The 23,721-nt window shown below is 48.7% G+C and overlaps 1 protein-coding gene across 1 annotated transcript; it reads left to right on the forward strand.

Moving 5' to 3' along the window:
* Nucleotides 1–1,872: 1,872 nt before the first annotated feature.
* On the forward strand, nucleotides 1,873–21,872 carry FADS2 (fatty acid desaturase 2). Its single transcript, XM_040608518.1, has 12 exons — nucleotides 1,873–2,296; nucleotides 6,503–6,613; nucleotides 7,937–8,134; nucleotides 8,497–8,598; nucleotides 9,541–9,666; nucleotides 11,139–11,199; nucleotides 11,645–11,721; nucleotides 11,894–11,991; nucleotides 13,462–13,558; nucleotides 14,669–14,748; nucleotides 15,752–15,877; nucleotides 17,146–21,872. Exons 1-12 carry the CDS (start codon nucleotides 2,099–2,101, stop codon nucleotides 17,195–17,197), a joined length of 1,326 nt encoding a protein of 441 aa, XP_040464452.1. The 5' UTR covers nucleotides 1,873–2,098; the 3' UTR covers nucleotides 17,198–21,872.
* Nucleotides 21,873–23,721: the final 1,849 nt, after the last annotated feature.

The following is a 23,721-nucleotide window of genomic DNA, read 5'->3' on the forward strand; positions in this document are numbered from 1 at the left end:
TTTCGATTAGATTTTAGGAAGAAATTATTTCCTGTGAGACACTGGCCCAGGCTGCCCAGAGCAGCTGTGGGTGCCCCATCCCTGGCAGTGCTCAGGGCCAGGCTGGACGGGGCTGGGAGCAGCCTGGGCTGGTGCCAAGTGTCCCTGCCCCTGGAACTGGATGACCTTTAATGTCCTTTCCAACCCAAACCATTCTGTGAACCTATGATTGATACCACAGAAAAGGGCCAGGAAGCAGCGTCCAGGTGTGCGGTTACAAGGGAAGGACAGGCTACAGGGGGAGCACCCTTAGCGTTACAAAGGTTAAAGCATCCAAGGTGCTATGCAGATATGCCTACAGGATTAAAATCCCCAAATTCAAAGAACTCAGCACAGAAAGCGTTATGGTGAACTTTTTCCATCACAAGCAATGAGCTTCAGGTCCACCTTAATGCAATGTCTTGCTGACGCTTGTTATTATCTTTGTCAGAGGTCTATTTTAAACCAAACTAAATAAAACTAGCAAGTCTTGGGAAAACATTCCTTTCATTTCTGACTCTCGTCACCCCACATCACAGGAAGAGACTGATGAACAGGGTAAGTCCTTGTGCAGCGACGAGAGCAGGCTGAAATGGAGGAAGCCTATAGCATGCCTTAGTGCAAAGGCAGCACGGAGTGATGCTCACTGGTGTAAAGTGGTGTATGTTCCTCCACTCTGACCTCCATTCCCATTGCCTGTGTAAGGAGCATGCTCCTGTCCCAAGATGTGATCATCCAACAGCACGCTGTACCTCAGGGAGTGCAGTCTGTACCCTAAAACGCTTGAACAACTTGTATATTAAATTTGCTTAGGCTCAGCCAGGGCTCTACAGAAAGAATTAATAACCCTTCCACTTACTAAGGCAAAATGGTCACAAGAAAAGATTCCTATCGCCAGGAAAGCTGCGGGTCACAGCTGCCTCACCCGGAGAGCAGCCCCAGGTCCTCTCAGGCAGGAGGAAGGCAGCGGTGAGGATGCTCTGCCTGCTCTGCCGTTGTTTTTGCAAAACACCTTGCGTAACCTGCTGACAGGGATTATTTTACACTAAAAGTGCCCCACGGCACAGAAAAAGAGGCACCGTCCCACCTGTTAATTAACGTCTTGCCCTAAGGAAGGATCTGCGGCTGGGCCTGCCTGGGGACAGCGACAATGGCGACCCGGGGCGGTGATTCAGCCTGGCACCACAGAGTGCACCCCGTAACGCCAGGCTGAGCCCCGAAACCTCCAGGCTGAGCCCCGTGCTAGGAAGGAAGGTGGCAGTTCCGAGGGGAAAGGGAAAAAGAGGGAGGGAAAGAGGGGGGAGGGAAAAAAAGGGGGAAAGGGAGAATAGGGGGGGAAAGGGAAAAGGGGGGGTAAGGAAGGAAAAGGGGGGGTAAGGAAGGGAAAAGGAGAAAAGGGGGGAGAAGAGGGAGAAGGGGGGGAGAGAAGGGGGGGAGAAGGGGGGGAGAAGGAAAAATTAAGAGAAAAAGAAAGTGGTAGGAGGAAAAAACGGGGTAGGGGGTGGAGGTGTGGAGCTTTTAAAGCAGGAGCCAAAATACCGAGTAAAAGAAAATCGGAAAACGGAGGACAGGAGGGAGGGGAAGGCACCGCGCGCCCGCTGCGGGGGTCTGGGGGGGCCGGGGGGGCCCCGTCCGGCTTCTGGCTTCGCAAGATCGCGCAGGGCCAATGGCCGGGAGCGGGCGGGCGGCGGGAGCGCCGGGATTGGTGCCGGGGCTCTGCTGATCCCGGTGGAACCTCACCGGGGGGAGGGGGGGGGGGGGCGGGGGGGGCCGGGGGGGGGGGGGGGGGGGGGGGGGGGGGGGGGGGGGAAGGGGCCGAGCTTCCCACAAAACAGGGCTGTGTGCGGCGGGAGAGCATCAGTGGGGGGAGGCAGCCTAGGGGGCAGCTCCGAGCGGGCAGCCGGAGACAAAGAGAGGGGAGGGGAGGACATGAGCCCGGGCACGGGGGGAGAGCGGGGCATCAGCTGAGCTACAGTACGCAGGGAAAGCTCATCCCCTCCGGCACATCCCTGAGAAACGCAGGAGCAGGTGTGCTCCCCCCCCGAGTTTTGGATAAGAAGACAAAGCAGCAAGTGGGCCCATGGGGAAAGGGGGTGAGAAAGGAGGGGAGCCGGAGGCGCAGAGCCGCTTCTATACCTGGGAGGAGATCCAGAAGCACAACCAGCGGACGGACGGCTGGCTGGTGATACAGCGAAAGGTGTATAATGTCACCCAGTGGGTAAACAGGCACCCGGGGGGCTACCGAGTGATCAGCCACTGCGCCGGCGAGGATGCCACGGTAAGGACCCCCGCCCGGCCACCCCACCCCACCCCTCACCAGCTACCCCTGCTCGGTCCCTGCCCCCCAGCAGCGAGCTGCCGCCCGCTCCCCATCTCTCTGACACCTCCTGTGCACCCAGCGCATCTCCTTCGGAAGGCTGGTCCAAAGGGATACAGCTCCGGGGCCATCCACCCCGCTGAGCCCTTCGCGGCATCTGGAAGATTGGTTGGTAGAGATGGCTCGGCTCTGCTTAAATCCTGCAGGGTTGGCTTTGTCTCTTGGTTGTGCTGTGCCTGGAGCTCTGAATTCGTGAGCAAAGTGCCCCGAGTCTTCAGCGTGTAGCTCATGACATGCAGAGTCACAGCAGCCCAGCACAAGAAAGGGTTAACAAGAGGCCGGTCTGTGTTTCAGAGTTGTTTCTGTTGAGGAGGATGAGCTTGAAGCTTTAAAGCAAGGAGCTTTTTACCTTTTTCCCCAGGAGGGAATTCTCTAGAGAATTTAGTTACAGGTTCCTACAGAAAAGGGATGGGGGGGCGGGAAAATCCTCACACCATTAACAGTTTGCTGCTGCTGCAGCTGTTCCTGCACTTCATAGCTGGGTTCAGCTACCTCTGATGCTTCAGCAACTTAAAAAAAAAAAAAAATCAAAACAAAAAAACACAACCAACCGAAAAAATAAAAACCCGCACCCAAACAAAACCCTTGAAAAAGGAACAAATTTCTGTAGAGGGTAGAGATTGTTGTCTGCAGTTTCCCTCAAAGCCACCTGCTGCAGAAGTGCATCCAGAGAGTGTGTTCTCCCCCCAGGGCATTAGCCCATAGTTAATAAAGTCTAAACTGCCTGAGAGCTTTTCCGAATATGTGCCTGGTAAGCAGCAGGAGAGACCAAGCTGTACCTTTAACTGTTTGTCTCCCATGGCTCTTAACACCTTAGCAAGGAGGAGGCTCTGTGTGTGGCAGGATGAACTGGCAAGAATTAATAACCTTCCTTTTCCATCAGTCTCCATTTACCCGTGGTCTGTGATTATTTTTCATTCTTTTCCTTGAAGCACTGAGATGCTTTTTGGTGTTCCTGCCCCCCTTCTGATAAATCCTCTGTATTAATAGCTTTCTCCCTCAAGAAGATGGGCCAGGTTTTACCTGCAGCTGCTTAAATGCAGGCCAGCTGAAACCAGAGGAGTTTGACTCCTATCCTCAAGAATTTAACTCCAGTGTCTCCACTAGAAAGCAAAAAGCATCCGCTATGGCGTTTGTCTTGCATCCTTACAAGGGAGACTGAAACACAGATCTGTGATTCTGCTACTGCTGGTCCTCCTCCCAGAGTACATTACATCCCACTATACTCACAGCTTGCTCCGGGAAGGCATGGTCTTCTGTATGCCCTGGAATTGTTCATCACTGCTCTGAGCGCTACAGCAGAATTGGCATCTGGCTTGTTGGCAGCTTCCCTGTGGTGACTAACAGTTTACTGCCAAAAAACATTGCTCATTCAGGGTGACAAAGCCTTGGCTTTGGCCCTGTCAAGGCTTAACTAACAAGTTTCATTCTGCGTTGCAAGATATCACAGGTGGAAGAGTTTAGGAGGAGGAAAAGGCAATTATAAAAATTCAGTTTAACATGTTTACCTTCCTGGTTCATATGTGGCTTCCATCTTTCTCACGCTTTCCTTAGCACCACTTGTAGTTAGGACCACAAACATGCACCAAAGGAACCTCAGCATCTTGTCTATTCATCCTGGACCCATCCTCTAGAGGATCATGTGTTTCCATCTACCCCTGATGCTCACTGAACCCCACCTCTGTGCTGGACCACTCTAAAGATACTCTGCTTTATGTGGGGATGTGTGAGCGGATTCCTCTCGGGATGCTTACAGGACAGCTAACTGAGAAGCTTCCCCGACAGCTGTTACATTCATGCCAGGCAGGTTAGGAGTGCCCAGGTCAGCCTGTGCACAGGTTTCCCCTACAGGCACTAACAACGCTGAGCTTTCATTCATTTTAGGCCAAACTTTGACAGCATGTTGGTCTGGGGCTACCTGTTCTGCTATCGCATCGTGCACAGTTGCCTTCAGAAAATGGCTCTCTGTTTTAGAGGTGTTCAAGGATGTGAAAGAACATCCTTGTACTGACAGCGTTGAGCACTTCAAATGCTCAGGTATTGTTCATGCCTCAGTGATACAAAGCTTTTTTTCACCAAAAGCAGCTGGAATAATTCCCACTTCCTCACCCCCCATAAGACGCTTCAGCTTATTTGGCCAGCAGACCACGAAGTTGGGAGGTCAGGTGTAAGTTCCCACAAACTGCCTTTTGCCTTTTATTTCCTCTAGCACAGAACTGAGGGCAATTCACACATTCAGGGAACATCTTATATTCAGGACCTATGCAGTGAAGTTGCTGCATGAGATACAGCTAATAAAAAAGCAAATCTTTCCATCGCTGTAGCTTTCTGCCTGGTGATGGTAAGAGTATTCCGGAGATGTTATTCTTTCTCCTGCTTGGAGGCTAGACGCTGATGGCACATATCTGTATTGCTTCTCAGGGAAGGTAAAACTTTCCTGCTGTCATTATTTCCTCATGGTACAGGCTTGCAACAGCAGCGAAGTGGAAGGTAGGTAGTGCAAGGTAGTGCAGTTTAGAGTAACAACTGTGTTTTGACATGCATGACTGCTTTCCTAACCAGTTCCAACCTTTACTTTTCATCCCATCCAGAAAAATGTGAGACTATTAAATTCAGAGGCAGAGGAGAACTCTCCCTGGAAAAAGTCACGACACAGCACTTACAAGCATGGTTAGAAAACATGTAGATAGGCTACTGGCAGGGAAGCCCAAGGTGGACAAAAATACATTTTAGGTGGTCAGGCAGAAGCTGCTGTGCTGAGTCGCCCCCCAATTAATACGACACAACTCATTTGGATCTCCATCACGGTGATCAGGCAGTACCTCCAAAGGCATTTCCCCCCCACCTCCCATTAGTTTAAATAATACTGAGTCAACATTCTCTAATGCTCCTTAGATGTTCACCCTCTTCCCCTTTCCCCTTCTCCCCTTCTTTTCACCCAAAATTGCAAAACCTTGCAGCAGGTGCAGTCACTTTGCCACTGATTCTGCTTTTCCCTCCCTTTTCACATCACCTGCAGATTGTACCAGGGAAGGAAACCAGTGACCGGGATTTCAGTGATGCATTTACAGGTCCAAGAGTTGACAATGCTACAGCACTAGTAAAAAGGCTTAACGCTGGTCTGCTACCAGTTGTAACCTTGGGCAAGTCAGTCCTTTAGTGCATCATCCCCTCTGCTGAAGGGAGAGGACAGTATTTCTGAACCTCAGATGGGCTGTGAGGATAGCGCCAGAGAGGGTGAAGTATGCATAGATTATGGTAAAACAAATTAAATTCCTCAAAGTAGGGAAGGAAGCTGGTGATCCAGGGCAAATATTTCTTTGCATGGGAAACTCTAAACTGCCTGCAGCACAGGGCTCTAGAAACAGCTTTGCTGGTCCTAGAGTTTTACCTTCACTTTGGCACCAACAGAGTAACACCAGCGGCTGACCCAGCGCCATCCAAAAGCACTGGCCTCGCGCCTGCTGGGCCAGGTTTTGCCAGGGATGCAGTCCTGGGGAGCGGACCTGGACAAATGGATCCAGACTTCTCCCTGTGATAACAGGGATCACTTTGTCCCTGCAATTGGTTAGATAGTTTGGGGTACTGGCATGAGAGCTGAGCTGAGAGTAACTAGGAAATCCCGGTGCTTTACGGAAGAAGCGCTCCTCAGTTTCATTTCTGGCATTTTGGTGATGTCCAGGTTCAGTCACCGCAGCCAACCCCTCTCTTGAATTGCCTCCAGGCAGCAGGCGTTTGAAGGGTATTTATATCTAGCAGGGATTGGCACAAATTCCTCTCGCCTACCTCCTAAGGGAATTAACAGGATTTAGGTATTTAGTTGCTTAGAAAAAAATTTCTTGAGGTGCCTTTCACCATATGTCTAGATAGCATCCCTGATCTCCCCGTTCGCTTGCTGCTAGATCAGTGGATCCATCAGCCTCCAGTAGGAGCACCGCACTGAACAGCGACCACAGAGAGGTGGGAGTCAGCCTGGCACCCCTCTTTGGCAGTGACATGGAGGGCTGCAGAGAAGGACAGTGCTGGAGATGGATGGGAATGATGCCATGAGTAGGAAGCAGCAACTTACTCCTGAATCTCACACCATTACTCCTGTTTCTGCTCCAGGATGCATTCCAGGCCTTCCACATCAACCCCACCTTGGTTCAGAAGTTTCTCAAGCCATTACTTATTGGAGAGCTTGCTCCAGGGGAACCGAGCCAGGGCCTAGATAAAAACGTGAGTATCTGTTTCTGAGGTGGGGGTTATGATGGGTACGTTCTGCCACCTTTTTTTTTTTCCTCTTGGGATGTCTCCCAGGTCAGAGGCAGGCAGATGGTAAAGGTCTCTTCACTACAGGCAGCTCCAGAGAGGGAGACAAGTAGATGCTGAGCAACTGAACATCTCCAGGTAGCAATGTGCACATGCCAGTGTAGATTAAAATGTGTCTGGGAGGGAGGTAACACGTTCAGCCTGGCTGTACAAGCCTTTCCTTTCCCATAGAGCCAACAGCTGCTGATTTCTAGCAGCCCATTCCAGGTGCTAAGCTGGACCGGTCCCATACCAAAGGGAAATGGGAACTGAGACATGTAGACTGGGAAATGTGCACCAGGTCTTGTGACTGGTGTCCCTTCTGCTGTTCCTTCTCTGGTGACCAAGCTCTAAAACATGCATCACTGCTTGCCTGTTATGGGGGAAGGAGAGGAGTAGGCAAAGAAGTCTGAAAAGACTTCCAGACATGCTGCTCAGCACCTCAACAAGACCACAGCCACAGCTGTGCCGTGCATGGCACCAGCAGTAGTCACCTATGGGTGAGTTGAGCCAGAGGTCTCATTTTGGTGGCTGTGCTTAAGGAACAGCAACCCAGCAAGTACCTTTTCTACCCACTTGGCATCCTCAGGGCAGCTCTGTATCCCTGCCAGACAGTTTGTTCATTATTCAGGCACAGTGCATGGCAGGGCTGGCTCTCACCACGAAACTCAATCCTGTCCTGTTGTTTGTGACTGGCCATGATTATGATATATCTGTATCACTCACAATAGAAGAGCCAGTGCTGACCTGCATTGACCTGGGAATGCTCTTCATGAGTGATTGCACGGTAGCTGCCCCACGTATTAAATAGACGATGGGTACTCTGGGACTGGGTGCTCATCATCAGAGCTCTGGAATTATACGTAGGTAATAGGACTGAATTTTCTCTTTCTCCAGCTCTCTCTTTAGTACTTGTAAAGCTCATTCAGACGAGAGTCATCAGCTGATGTAACTCAACAGAGCCAGGTAGTGCTGCTGGTTCACAGCAGCAGGCTTGAATTACTCTCCTAGCCCGAGGTACAAGAGGTCAGGTTGTAGGCTTAGACCAGCCAGGATGCTTATTCATGGGGAAGTGCTATGAAATGTTGGAATAGAGGGTGAATATGGAGGCAGGTCCTTCTTTACTTCTGGAATAGCCAAGCAATGCAAGAAACAGCCAGGGTCCTTAGTGTGGAGCTTAGCCTGCCTTCCTTGGGCTCCTTCAGACTGACTTAGAAGCTCCGTACTGTGTCTTGCATGTCTCTCTTGCAGTCCCAGCTGGTGGAGGATTTCCGGACCCTGAGGAAGACGGCAGAGGACATGAACTTGTTCAGAGCGAATCCTTTGTTTTTCTCGCTTTACTTGGGCCATATTATTGCCATGGAAGTGTTAGCTTGGTTAATGGTTTCATACTTTGGTACTGGCTGGATCACAACTCTCATCCTCGCCTGCATCCTTACAACTTCCCAGGTGAGAAGCAGTTGGCACGGAGCATACTGGCTGCGCAGATCGCTCAGGAGGGGGCCAGTGTGCACTGAACTTCTCATATTAGATTGTGACTCACACATTTTTCTCACCTTTTTGGCCTTTCCTTCCACATGTTGGTGGGCTTGGTAGTGTTAAGTTCACGGTTGGACTCAGCGATCTTAAGGGTCTTTTCCAACCTGAATGATTCTGTGTTCTCCAGACTGAAAACAGAGATCTTCACCTTCTCACCTCGGCTAATTCCCTCTTTTCCTCACACTCACAACTTGCCTTCTATCTCCATTTCCTTCTGTGCTTAACTCTGATTTCAAACAGCTTCCTAACTACTCGATTTTCCTTCATCCCAGGCTCAGGCAGGGTGGCTGCAACATGATTTTGGGCACCTCTCCGTCTTTAAGAAGTCTTCTTGGAACCACATTGTCCACAAGTTTATCATTGGACACCTGAAGGTAAGGGACATGGTGGACCAGGGCACTGTGGAAACACCTGCAGTCACTTTGACTGTTTTAAAGTAGGAAACGGCAGCTCTCTGCCTCTCCACAGTGAGCAGATGCACAAAGAACTTTGTGATCATTGCACATGGAGCTGTTGTGCAGAAGAGAGACGAGACCATAATCGTAGCTGTTTCAGAACACAGTAGTTCCACAAGCTTCAGTGGAACCGCACCAGTTTACAGCAGCTGAGGACAAAGCTTATTAAATTACATAAACCCCTATTTTAACATCATATTTTCACCATGCACTTCACCAAGGTATAATATTTTTCAAATGTCCCATCCTGTTACATCCCATCCATTCAAGGTGCCTTCAGAACTTCTATCCTGGGTGAGGTCCAGTGCAATCCAGGCATTTGAGCATCCACCTGCAGTAGGAGCTTACCAAGGTTGGGACATAGCTTTGCCCGTTCTCCCAAAGCCACTTCATCTTGCCTGGTCCCTCACAGCCACAGGCAACAGCGGGGAACCACTATGATAAGCAGTAAGGCAGCAGCAGGGTTTAGTGGTGGACTTGGTAGTGTTAGAGTAATGGTTGGACTTGATGATCTTATAAAGCCCTTTTCCAACCTAAATGATTCTATGATTCCACAATTCGGCTACTAAAAACAGCTTTACGTGTGGGAAGACATGGTGATGTCAGACTCACTCGGAGCATATTTATTCCCTGTTCTTTTAATATTGATGATCCTTAGCAAGGGCAAACCAGCCCTTTGAAACCAGCTGTCTCGTAGCAACTGACAGCTTAGCCACTGCTTATTGCTACTTCAGAAGCACACAGCAGTTTGGCCATAACCTGAGTTGCACTGTTTTAGTTTCTGTGCATGAATGGGTAATCCTACCGTTAGAGGAACTGTCGTTTCCCATGGATGAACAACTTGTTCTTGTATCTGCCCAGGGTGCCTCTGCAAACTGGTGGAACCATCGTCACTTCCAACACCATGCCAAGCCCAACATATTCAAGAAGGACCCAGACGTGAACATGCTGCATATTTTTGTCCTTGGAGATATTCAGCCTGTTGAGGTAAGGCAAAGTGAGTAAAACATGGAAAACAATTGTCCTAAGGGACTTTGGAGAATGCTTGTGCGTTTGTCACGTGTAGGGAACATACGTACTGGTATGGATAGAGAATGTCTTGCACGAGAGGCAGAAGGGGTCTTATATATGACTAAAATGAAAGCCTTCTCCTGAGGTATAAAAAGGCTGTTGTCTAGAAGATGTAAATCAGTATCATGCTCTTAAATGTGTGGCTACAACCCGTTGGAAAATCTTGTGCCTGTCAGCTGAGTTTAAAAGCGGACAGTGGTTCTACCACTTGAAGGAAAAACTAAGAATGTAAACCTTTAAGACAACGAGGAAAACTGGATCATCCCCCTACAAAATACCTGAAATATTAGGCCATCATCAGTCTACCCCAATACTCTTTGATGCTTGCATATAATCCTTTTCCAGATGATGCTAAGCACACAGCTTTTCAGAGCTCAGACCAGAATGATGTGCCTGATTTATTGGCACTACAAGACTTACCTTTATTGGGAAGTTGCTATGCTGGAAGCAAAAATGCAAGTTCACAGCAATCCAGGTTCTCTGTGTGGTAGCTCCTTGTGTGAACACTCCTGGAGCTCAAGAAAGACACTTCTTACAGCTCTAGATATTTCACTATGGAGATGAGGTTAGGAGACCAGGTGCTCTTCTATTCATCGAAAAGAAATGGGCACCTACAGAAATGCAACAACCTGAGGTCTGAACCTGTGTGTGGAGAAACTTCTCTGCATCTGCTGTCTGTGGGTGGACCACAGTAATAAAGAAATCAGTGCAGAATAGCTCTCAGTGCTCTATTTCCTATCACTTGCATATCAAACTATTTATATATCTTTATGTATTTTATATATTTACTATCAAACATACAATATTACTATAATAATAGTGATATTTTAGATTTAAGCACGTCTATGTGACTTGCTGTCATAACAGCTAAGGACCACGCCAGTTCTCCCCCGGTTGGTGATGTAAGCTTTTACAAGTCCTGGCTGATGGCAGGAGTCCCTGGGGGCTGGGGGCTGCAGAAGTCGAAAATGGTTGGGATATTCTGCGTGGAAGACTCCCCAGGGATCATTGTCTTGCACTGACATCCTATGTAGTGACTTACCAAAGGTCAGACTTTACGCCTATCACGTTTGTAGCCCTGACGATGGAGACGATAGCAGCTCTTGCCACAGCCACAGGCACGGCAGGAGGTGGAGAGACGCGTTCAAATGCCATCAGGCTCTCAAGTAAATAGAAATTATCTGAATATCAAGCCAGGAGACTTTAAAAAGGAATTTACACCCAGCACAATTGCAAAGTCAAGATATTTAACTGTACCAAAACACTTTTTACCTGGTGGTGGAAATTTAGTCAAAGTTCTCCAGTCAGTAAAGAAATATTGCAGAGAATCTTCTCTTACATGTGAGTGTCATAACCCAAGCCTGAACTTTCTCCTCCGTGTCCTGCAGTACGGCAAGAAGAAGCTGAAGTACCTGCCTTACAACCACCAGCACGAGTACTTCTTCCTCAGTGAGTATCTGCCCTGCACTCTTCCTTTCTCCCTGAACACCAGTTGACCTTCCCAGCCCCTACTGTGTTAGCTCCCTAGGTCTCAGCTCATCCTGCCCTTCCTCAGGACCACCATCCCCTGTGCAGGTCCCAAGATCAGTTCGGTATATAACTTCAGTGATATCCAAGCACCTTGAACTTTGCCAGCATGGCCACATAAAGCAAGGCAAACCACTGAGGCTGGGAAATAACCCCGGTGCGAGAGGCTCCATGGAAAAAAAATGCATGTTATCAGTCAGTGCTCTTTGATAAGTCAGGATGAACAGGTGTGCAGCCCCAGCACCACAACCCACCTCTCACCAGTGCTGGGCAGACTTTCCCTAGAACCAGTCCTAAGTCACTGCCTCGCTCACGTCACACACCTTTCCACCCCTCTGATGGCCAAAACATGTCCTTTGCTTTGCAGTCTTCCCGCCTCTGCTCATCCCTGTATATTTCCAAATCCAAATTATCTCGACCATGATCAGGCGCAGGTTCTGGGCGGTGAGTGAAACGTTCCCTCCATCTTTATGGGGTCCGGCTGACTCGGAGGGAGGGAGGCCAGCGGGCCAATATCACACTTTCCTGTATTAATTAACTAGTGTCCCTAATGTCACCAGAAAGGACATGTATGAGACTGGCAAAGTGATGCCTAATGTCTTCTCTCTTCCCCTAGGACCTAGCCTGGGCCATCAGCTACTACATGCGCTACTTCATCACATACATCCCGTTCTATGGCATTCTGGGATCCCTGTCTCTCCTCACTTTTGTCAGGTAGGAGATAAAGGGCATCCCCACTGCTCTCCCCTCCCTCCAGTGCCAGACAAACCAAGCCTCAGCTCTGCTGTGCCCCGCAGTCCTTCCTTGTCCAGGTTCTCTGCCTCACTGTGTGTTATCTTGGCTATTCCCACCGCTTCGCTTTCCTCTTCTCATCTCCCAGCTCCACCTGTCCACGGCAGAGCTGGCTCTGGTGCTCAGCATCTTCTCCTGCCCTTGTGATGGTCCAGCCAGGGTTCTCTTTTCTTTCCTCGTTCCCTGTCCTCACATGCTGCCCGATTCCAACACATTTATGCATTTTATCCACTTTGGTCAAGGCTGGACCCTTCGAGAGTGCCTCAGGCCACCCTCTTCCCAGCTTACTGGGAAGGGAATTCAGGAGCCCTCCTGAGCACTGTATGTGCTTCCCCTGTAAGTGAAACTTCTAGGCAGACATTTCATCCCAGTGAAGAACATTTTCTAAAACAAAATGTGTTCAGTTTTTAGTAAAAAGATGTAAAAAAGACAACAGATGTGCAAAAACCTTCACAGTATTAGAATTAATGTCACTCTTCATGACTTCAGTTTTCATAGTTTCCAAACACTTTGGACCTCAGGTGAAGAGGAGACTCGAGAGGCATACACCTGTGTGAGTGCCTAGCGGAGCTTCTCAGGCTGAAACACTTCTGACAACTAACCCACAATTTCCAAAACTTCTGGATTTTGACTAAGCAAAGAGTGCGAGAAGAAAGGCAAAATTGCAAATTGAGATCCTCTGCCCTCCCAGAACAAACCTAAAGACTAGAACAAGGGTGTTGTGGGCAGGCACCTTGTCAGCACACAGAAACTGCAGCAGGTAAAGAGAAGAAAGTGCATTGCTCTCGACTGCTGTACAGGTGCTAAAAATGCAGTTCTATACCATAAGCAATAAACAAGCTGCTCTAAGGGGATAGCCAGCCCAGGGCAAAGCTGAGACTTATGGCAAAGGGACCGAGAGAGCACAGGGCAGCCGGGAGCTCCCTCTGAGCTGAGCTTGGTGCCCAGAAAGCTAACACCGATGGGCAGGTGGATTTTGAAATTGTGTATATCCATCAAGCGATGGGAAAGGTGAAAATAGTTCTGAGGATTTCTAAACTGGGGCTTGGTTGGTTTTTTTGGGGGAGTTGGATCATCTTTATTTACCGAAAGGCAAAGATAGCATGAGAGGTCAACCCACTTCGGAGGGGGAGGGCTAGCCCAGTGGGATGTCCTGCGTGGATTGAACCATAATTGCATTCATCCCAGAGGCATAAAGAGGGGAAGGGAAATTCATCACAGAAGTGATTCTCTCTGCTTTCCATAGAAAGGGAGGTAATTACTTCAATACCTGAGAGAAACACTTTCCCACAGCCTGTGGCTCCTGCTGCTCCCTGCCACCCCCACTCTGCTTACCTCGTGTCCCGACCTGCAGTGCAAACTGTCCTGCTTCTTGCCCGTTTGTTTTTGAAGGTTTCTGGAGAGTCACTGGTTTGTGTGGGTCACCCAGATGAATCACATTCCAATGGAAATCGATTGTGAGAAGCACAGAGACTGGCTTAGCTCTCAGGTAACTGGGAGGGGAAAGAACACCCCTGGCTCACCCCAAAACAGGTTAGAAATTTGCCCAAGGAGCAGGTGGGTTATCACCGTCCCTTGGCACTAGTGTATGGTCTCTGTCCCTCCCATAAAGATGTTCTCCCCAGGGCCAGCAGTGCTGAGTCAAGGCATGGAAGTCCAAACTTCTGTAATTAATTTGACAATTCAAAGATTACTTCAGATTTGAGGCAGCATCAGGTTCCAGAAGCATGCTCTGTCTTTCCTGCGTGGCGTGTGTCGGCAGCTGCATACGAGCAAACAGGAGGGCCCTGGTGCAGATCGGAGCTGAAGGGAGAGTGCAATAGATTTCCAAAGTCTGTACTTCAGCAATGTGGACTGAAATGAAAACCCGCTGCTTTCTACACCTTTTCAATATCCAGTCAGACAAATCCACCCTGCTGACAGGACACTCTTAACCTCTTACTTACTGGTTGAAGTTCTATAGTGTATGATGGAGGGAGATAAGCCTCTTTGATGCTGATGTGGTTTTATGATGCATCTTGTGGGGGTGAGGAGAGTATGTCTCCTATGGTTACTGCGTAGTAATCACAGCTTTGCCAGTTCAGTGTCAGAGCATTTTAAGAAAGACTACCCAATTTTACTATCATTAATAGTAAAAGTAGCCAAGAAATATTTCCAGAATATTCAGACCTTGCACTTCAGGCAAACTGGGTGATAACTAGCTGGGATGGGGAAGGCAGGCTTTCTGTGTCCATGCATTTTTCCTCCCCCATTTTCTACCTTGGCACTGTTGTTCGCCATCTCATGCTGAACTGGAGAGGTTTAGGAGTCCCTGCGTGGACCGCTACGAGGTGATTCATCACAGAATGCCCACAGACTGCCTCCTTACGCTGTCCCCTTTGCCACTGCTCAAACCCGTGGGGGCACGGGCAGCACGGCAGGGGACAGTGAGCCCTGAGGGAGGGTTCAAGCTCCCTTGTGGCACCCGGCTGTCTCAGCACATGTCCCATGTCCTCAGAGCCACGCAACGGGTACCAGCCCTGCCAGGGGCCAGAGGAGCTGTGCTGATTTTGGGGTGAGGCTCCCCTCAACCTTCACAGCTGCTCTCTTGCCTTCACAGCTGGCCGCCACTTGCAATATCGAGCAGTCCTTTTTCAACGACTGGTTCACCGGGCACCTGAACTTCCAAATCGAGCACCAGTGAGTATGCACCCAGCGTGATTTAGCTGTTACCAGGCTGTCGCAGCACCGGGCTTGAGGGGAGGGAAAGTCTGCTAAAGGAATGTATGTGGGATGGGACAGGATCTTTGGAGTGCTACTGTATGCCAAGGAGAGAGTCCCAGCCTACTGGGGGTTGTAGTCTGCTTCTACCTTCTACTACAGGCACGGCATCTTTCTCTCTTGCTACCACACACTTCAGCTTTCACTCTCACAATATTAATTTGGGGGTTAATTAGGAGTCAGCAGTACACATCCACCAGTTGCAATGGCTATGGACTCGAATCCTAAGCTATTTGAACTTGAGTATCCATTTCAGAAACCTCCCCTCCCCTAAAGCACTGCAGTGTCCTTTGGCAGGTGACAGCCGTGTGGGACCGCATGCGCTGCTGGGTGCCAGGTTCCAGGAGAGGCATTAAATCCAGGGCCACAGGGACAGTCTGTTCCGGGGAGAACACAAAGTGCAAAACAAACAGCTTTTAGGGTTTGGAAGTCAGTTTGGGAAATCTCCATTGAATGGCACAAGGGCAAGGTGATCCCAAATTCTTCTTTACCTGCTTCTCTGTTCCATGAGCTTCCAAAAGTGGGAAGGGGAGTCACTGGGAATTCAATTCAGCAGATGACTGTGGATGTTGCCCAAAGGAAACGGGGAACGGCCGTGTCAGCAGGCTGAGGCTGTTCCCTCGCTCCTGTGCCCCTCGCACTCCTGGCTGAGCTGACTTCCATCACCCTCCGGAGCACAGCTTGGCCCTGAGGCACGGCAGAGTGGCAGAAGAATCAACACAGGCGGTTTCCACAAGCCTCCTCGAAACAGAGGGCTGTAAATCATGGATACCTCACCATGCCTCGTTTTCTTTTGCTGCTTACACAGCTTGAGGAGGAGGCATTAGTAATTAGCCCCTGTGAGGAGGCAGGCAGAGATGCCCAGCCCATGGGGTTAGTCTCTGGAGTTTTCTTAGGTTTGTTTTCTCTTTCTCTATTCAAGCTTGTTTCCAACAATGCCACGGCACAACTTCTGGAAGGTTAAGCCTCTGGTGAAGTCATTATGTGCCAAGCACGGAGTCCAATATGAAGAGAAGCCTCTTGGAAAAGCCTTCGCAGACATCATTGGGTAAGGTCCTTCTGGTATCACCTGCAGCTTGCAGTTCGCTGTTGCATGAACATCTTGTATTGTCTAGTACAGAGAATTCAGGATGCTATAGACCGTTCCAAAATACCACGTCGCTCTGTTGTCATCTGGTGTCGGTCTGTTAATAACCTTCATGTTGCAGCCCAAGGAGCACTCTCAGCAGTGTTGACCCACAGCAGAAATGACACATCTCCACTGGCTCAGTGGACCAAGGCCAGGGGACAGCTGGTGACAGGTTAATTCACAACATTGTGGGGGAAGGAACAACCATCCCCCAGAGCAGCTTCTGCAACCAGGGCACTGCTATCGGAGTACCCAATACTTTGCCTTTTGATGGGTACTGACCTGATCTAGTAGGGACTTTTTTTTGATTGTACCCTTTTGACATGCTCTTCTGACAGCTGCCGGCTCGGGGAGCTGCCAGCATGGCCTCGGGCTGCGGAGGGAGATTTGTCAGCGGGGAATGGGGCAGGTCACAGCGTGCTGTTCCCATTGCAGCCCTGCCAGCAGCAAAGGGTATTCCCTGCGGGCATGGTTGAAGACTAGTCTAATAGTCCTAGTCAGGCAGACTCTGTGTTAATGTTTCAGTCTCAGTTACTCCGAGGGGAATAATTCATGACAGGGAACATGAGAAAGTATTCCGCAGCTTGGGATCTCTGCTGGCAAACCGTTCGAAGCAAATACACATTAAAGCAGACTGGCCCCAACATGCAGAAGAGCTGAAAACCAGTTCAAAACTTCCTTTGCTCCTGTCATCCAGTTAGCAGAGGAAAAGGCATGCAACAGTGCTCCCCGCATCCCACCTTACGCCGCCTGTGTCCCTACACAAATTCCCACAAGCCATCTCAGCAATTACTTGCCCTCGCAGCCAGGAGGGTTTTGTCAGAGCACTTTTGAGCCCAAACCAGCTCAAATCTGTCATGTCATATTTGTGGAGCTGATGTAGATGGGAAATTCCGTGTGAGAATTCCCAGGGGGAAGTGGGGAAACACCTTCAGAGGTGCAGTGTGGTGAGCCCAGGCAATTCTGCCCTATTTATTCAGGGCCAGAGGGTCTGCAGATAACATGGTGGGCACCAGGGGAAGTTCTTGCTCGCTCTGGCTCATGGTGGCATGTGCTATACTGGGGAAAGACGTCCACTGTTCTAAGGATTCATATGCAAATTCAGTAACAGGTTTCTTTGTAGGAAAAAAAATGATGGAGGCAAGGTTCACATGCCAAACAGACTTCTCTTTGTTTCCTTCCCACAGGTCCCTAAAGAAATCTGGCGATCTATGGCTGGATGCTTACCTCCACAAGTGAACGTGAATCTTAGTGGGGAGGTGTGAGTGACTGGGAGGGATGGGGGGGTGCGCAGGGGGGAAATCACACACGTGTCTTTTACTCTCAGATTTCAATCTATATCTATGTGCACAATTGGAGGGGAGTTCCTGTCTTGTCAGCCAATACTGGTATGGGCTCAGGCAACTTGCTTAATCCAGGCAGATTTAAAATGTGCTTCAGAGGATGAAAAGCGATGCTGGTATTGCACAAAGTGGAAGGTTGGGAGAGGACGGAGAGGAGGAGTGTCTAAAACAAGGGCATTAATATCTGACCTTGATCTTCTCTTCACAAGATTCATTCTAATTCGACTTAAACCACACAAGCCCCTGATTCACAGACGCAGGAGAGCTGGTAGGCTTCAGCGAGCATTTGCAGTCCAAGGGTGTCCCAGTCAGCTTGTGCCTCTTTCCTCTTTCCTGTGGTGGTGGAAAAGAGGAGCTCAGCAGAGAGTTCCATTTTTTTATCAAGGGAAAAATAACATGGGCCATGATCACCATCACAACAGGGAGCTCGGGGGGGCTGTGATGCCCGCAGGAATCATGCCCCATGGGGACCGGCAACCAGGGTACCATGCTGTGGCTTGCAGCCCTCCCAGAGCCCAGCTCTCCTGGCCTCCCTCCTTTCTCTCCCTCCTTTCTTTCTGTAACCATAGCATCACTTCTGTAAAAGCTGATAGCAACCCTGCACAACTAATATCTAACCACCTCTCAGCAGGGTTAATATAGCTGTATTTTTATGACCAGCCCCTGTTTCCAGGGGTCTGTGGAAGATCGTTGGGCTTAAACAGCAAAACACCTCCTTTAGGAGAGGGTCTGTTTTCTCTGTAATGAGCAACAGGTCTGGTGTTGCATGATGGTTGTCAGTAAATTACACAAAAGACTGAAATAAGTCACATAAGCAAAACTTAACTAATTGCTTGCGAGTGCTCCGGCATAACCACAAACGGTCTTTTCACCAGACCGTGCTGCAGCAACACGCGGTTCTGCCTGCCTGCACATGCCTGGCAGCCACCAAGCCTGTTTCTGCGTGTCACAGGCCAGCACCGGTGGCACTGTTCACCCTTCCCTTGGGAGCCATCAGCAAAGAAAATAAATTCTCCTTGCAAAAGGAGAGCCTGCACCACCATTTGACCTGCACCCCCAGCCCTGCAGGGAGGCAGCCGAAAAGGGGATGGACCAGGCTCTGCTGGTGATACGAAACCTTCTGCAGAGCCCTCTTACAGGTTGTCTAAACCTCTATTTTCTGCCCAACACCTAATTACCAAAAACCATTAATGGCTTATCAGGAGGTACGTTTGAACAGCTTCCAGGTGCTTCTGTAACAGGCAACCTGATCCCAAATAAATCATGAGCTTTAGATTCAGTCGTACAACACCAGAAGAGACCTACCCTTTTGTTTCTGACCAAGGAGCATGGTTCCAAAGGCAGGCTGCAGTTCCAACAGCTGTCTCGTCGCTCACTGGAAACACACAACAGGGACCTCCGGTTATTAGGCAGTGGCTTTGCATGCCTCATTACCTTGCTGAGCTCTGAAACTGGATCTTCTCCATCCAGTCCTTGAATGCTAACAGAATCCCACAGGATCAGCAAGGTGCTTCACAGAGACAACTCCAGGGCTGTGGCCAGCCACTTCAAAAAATAAATGTATCCCCCCAACCATCTTTGGAGAATAAGATGAGATTACCTCTCCGCTTACAGATGGGAAATTCGTAGGCAGGGCAGCTACTTAAGGTTTGTGAAGGGCTTGTTCTGGTGTTCTTGCCCATCCCTAAGCTGGCAATACCCAAATATCACTAGGAATGGTTAGGATGAAAAGCTGCTGTTTCTGGGATATCTGAAGCTCAAACGCACTTTGAGCAAATTTTATAGTTGATTTCTAATAGCATGAATGATCACATCCTTCTGGGTGCTGCGATTTCCCAGACAGGTAGTAATGAGCTAGCCTGGAATTGTGACTAACACTGTTAAGACTGTCTTAATATGTGCATCTCTTTCTGACTCCTTGAATGTATCTCACTGTCTCTGCTCCAGCACGGATGACCACAAGCACACAGTAGCATCTGCAGCACAATCTTTTAAATATTCAGCTTATTTTTCTGATAGTTCATATTTTTTCACCCCTACAGTTCCTATTTCCAGAGCAAATATTTTCTTGATACAGCGGCCTCTTCCTCTGTAGTGCTGTCCCCTCTCTCTTACCTTTATTCTTCAGAAGTGGTTTGCTTTTTAACATCTGGAGAAACTGAAGCAAACTGGTAGCTCAGCCTACATAAAGAGTCCTGCTCTAGCAGCTTGGCTTTCCTCCTTGCCACTGAGCAGCCTACTGGAAGGAGTGTTTTTCTGCTAAAAGCACAAAGTGCTGCCAACACAACCTGGCCTGACAGAAGATGGCAGCTACTACTGATGGTGGCTGAATGAACTTGAAATGTTCAAGGAGAACAACCATGCTGCACCAGCCTGCAGAAGGAAAGACCAGCTCTTAGGCAAATGAGCAATTTTTTTTTCCCAAGACCTTAGCAGAAGATACCAAAGGCAAGAAAGAGGTGACAGGAGAGATCTTGATGTTAATTCTTCCCCGGTTACTTGCTTCTTACAGACTCTTGAAAAATTCCCTTGTCATGAAAAATGTTCAGTTGCTCAAATCCTGAAATAAAACCTGTGCAATGTTATAGTCAGAACTGATTTCCAAGCGTCACGCATCGCCCCTGCTGTTGCAAGAGAAAGAGGGCTGTTCTGCAGCAAACAGGTCACCAACCCTTTGTAACGAGCCATTTTCTTAGCCATGGAACCTACATGTGCAAAAAAATTGGTGAAAATGTAAGGTGCTGGTTCCTTTTTCAGGCAAAGTCTCTCTGGCTCGTGTAGTTTCTTCTCCCTCCAAAAAGTCCCAGCCCTCTATCTTGGAATTCAAGCTGTTTCGACATGCCTTGATGTACATATTTCTCCATCCTTTAACTGGAGCAGGTCAAACAGATCCCTGATGAAGAGTCCTTGGAAGTCTGGAGCAATCTGCTTCATTATAATTTTAAGTACCACCAAAGTGAAATTAGATTTACAGGAGATTCCAGAAGTTTCAGTAAAACTGCAGACACAGGTGGATATAAAGTTCCCATGACCTTGCTTGGCTTTGTCTCCAACCTGAGCAAAAGGCAGCCATCAGCCACACATGAGCATCCCTCGCAGGTTACAATTTGCCGTCAAAATGGTTCACACACAGAAATTTAAGTGCAGTTTTGCACAGCTTTCTGAGGACCGTTAGCTAACTAGTTTCTCTGAAAATAATGAAGCGAAATCTTGTATACTTTCTCTCTTGATAAAGGTCATTCACTCGCCCTGTAATGAGACACAAACACATACACACACAAAAAAAATAATCTGTGAAACAAGCTGTGAGCCTGCCAGGGTTTATTTACCCCAGCTAAAGCACATCAATGGCTACGTGAGCACTTGGCGATGAAGAGAGGCCACGAGTTGGAAACACAGAGTTTGTTTCAGGGCAGATAATCAAACAATAGGCAGAAAAGGGCTGGCTTTGCTTCTCTGCAGCCGCTTGTTTAGCAGGGACTGGAGTGGAAGCTGGAGGACCAGGATGGTCAGAGACACTTGGCAGAGAAAGGCGTTAACTGCAGCAAGCGCAGCAAAGGCAAGAGGAGCCTCTGGGCAGCAGAGAGAGATGGGCATGTGTTTTGGGAGAAGTACAGAGATGGGAGAAACGTGGGAAGGGAACAGACTGGGGAGGGATGTATGACAGAGTGGGAGAAAAAATACCAAGAGGGTGGAGAGAGAAGAAAATGAACTTGAAATCAGGTGTCCCATACGCTCCCATTTGTTGCTGCTACCTGCCTGGACGACAGCTTATGCCAGAGACACGAGGCAAGACCAGGCAGAGCGGAGGGTTAGAGCCGGCGAAGGCTGGCAGCTCCCTCGGCACCTCGCAGCGAGCTGGATCTGGACGGAGCTCACCCTCCCGCAGCTCTGGGCAGGGGCAGGACGGGGTAACGCGCACGGTGCCCCTCAGATCATTGCGGTCCTCTGCAAAGCGCCTGCTTCTCCCGCACTGGGGCTGAGCTAGGTTGGAGCTGTAGCCCAGAACCTTCAGCAACAAAAATTAACTCCACGGAGGCCATGGGTCTGTGCCAGCTTGGTGAACTAACTAGAAACCGAGCCCCATGTTTCCGGGCAGAGGCACAATGGGAATTAGGGGACTTGCATTAAAATTGTTTAACTTTAAGCACAAATTTAAGGAGTCCAAGATCCCAGTTGCTTACTGCAATAGGGCTTGGGAAGCTCCGAGCACCAGCAGAGCCCTGTCAGGACATGGCTCCAGGCACCATCACTCCTTGCTACAGGGGCTGATCACACTGGCTGGATTTTAGGTCTTCAGAGACATCCTTTTCTTTCTGTAACAAGCTGCCATGTCCTATCCATGGCCTCTTCTAGTACATTCTTTCTTAAGAAAGCCTTCCTAACAAAGCCGTAACATTTCAGCTGTTTTTTAGGAGCTGTTAAAACATCAAAACCACATTCCTTACAGAACAGGCCCTGATTATTTCATTCTTAAAAAATAAATAAATAAATCAGTAACTCAAAAAAGAATATTTTTCTTGTGTATTCTACTGCTCAATAAAATTGTAACTATTTGTTGACCATAAAAATGCTTTATGTGTTTTTTCCAGAGTCACTGCAGTGCTCAGAGAATGTTTCCTCTTGGAAACACCTTCGGCAGTGCAAACCCGCCAGCGGGCAGCATGAAGCCGGCTGGGCTGGCCAGGACATCGGGGTGTCCATGTCCCCGTCCAGCTCCGGCTCTGAGGACGTGTGTTCAGATCCAGAACTCTTAGAGGGTCAGGATAGGCTTTGGCAATAAAGGGTGATTCAAGTCTGAATTTCAGCTGTAATACCAGTTCAAAACCAGATCCCAGACCAAGAATTGTGGAAGCAAACTCTAGAAGAGGATTTGGGATCAGACTCACTGATTATGGCTCCTGTCCTTTTATAGAGGAGCTGTTACCTAGTGATTGTGGAAAGTTCTTTTTTTACTTCACAGGGTGAAATTAGAACTACTCTTACAGGATTGGCTTTTACAGCATGGATTTAGCAGCCTCCACACAGCCCAGGAACACCGGTGCTGCTTACCCTCAGCTCGGAACAGGCACCCAGGAAAAGGAGATGGTCCCGTAGAAAGATTTGCCCAGCCATTCACACCCAGCCTGCAGGGCACTCAGGGAGGGAACTGGGAACAAAACCTGTATGAAAACCTCCATAGGAGCTTCTTACAATTTGTCTAAAATGCAATTTTCTGCCCATTCATGGCTCACCCAGAGGTACAGTGAGCAGCTTGCGGCGGCTTTTCTAACCGACAACTTGATCCAGTGTTTCACTGGGCTTCAGGTCAACACCAGCAGTGGGGTTTAAAAAAAACTGGGATAACTAAGAATTAGTTCTTGCAAACAAACCCACCTGAACCCGATCAGATAGAGGAGCACCCAACAAGGGACAGAGGCTGCAAGTAGGAAGCACATAGGCTGTCCTAGGTCAGGAGATGGAATGATGGTCGGGGATGTCCACTCTATGCTTATCTGTTATCTTAAGTCAATACTACAGTTTTCCAGAGCACACATTAATTGCTTCATAGGTAAACTCATCCTGTGCAGAAGGCCGTGGAACTCAAAACAGAAAATGACCCTGCCCTGCCTCATTATTAGGACTTCTATTCGATCCTAGAATAAACACATTCCTCTAATACAAACACAGGGACCTCTTACACAAAAATAAACCATTACAAGTTGATATATCTCCTGGCTTTCTTCCCTGGGAGTGCAACAGTTTCCAGAACCTCTGAGCATCCTAAGGCAACACAGCTTGAACCTCTCAGCATCCCAAGGCAACGTGGCTTGAAGGGGAGCAAAGACCTGGGAGTCCTGAGGTCACGTTCTGGTTTAAGAAGCCTGCACGCCAGCCACAACTCATAGCAGTGCTGAAACGTTCTTGGGTTTTACACGGGGCTTGTACCTCTGCTGGGAATCCACAGGCATTAGTTGAAATGTGGCAAGCTAGCCAGTTTTCCAAGTTTTATCTTCCACAAGCTTAGGCTCAGCTTGTCCAAAGTTCAGGTCATCCTTCAGGTGCGAAATTGGGAAACCATACTGGCCCTGCTAACCCAAAAAGTGGCTGGGTTGCCTTTTTTTTTTTTTTTTTTTTTAATTTATCTGACTGTACATGTCAGTAAGATGTGACAGACTAAACTTTCCACGGACTAGATGAAATTAAGCCTTTTCAATTCCCTCCTCCCCTTGGAATTAGCACATGGATGATAAGAAATCCAAGGCATGAAATCAACATAAAATGCACCTAATATTCTTACCTTAAATACTCATATGCCAGGCATCGCACTCATAATTTCCAACTCTATTTTAAGCTTCTGAATGGCCTAAAAAAGTAGAGATTTAGGACTGGCAAGATCTATAAAGAAGCCTTCATCCATGAACATTACTGCTTTAAAAA

This window comes from Falco naumanni, chromosome 10, assembly GCF_017639655.2.
Source record: "Falco naumanni isolate bFalNau1 chromosome 10, bFalNau1.pat, whole genome shotgun sequence".
Taxonomy (NCBI): domain Eukaryota; kingdom Metazoa; phylum Chordata; class Aves; order Falconiformes; family Falconidae; genus Falco; species Falco naumanni.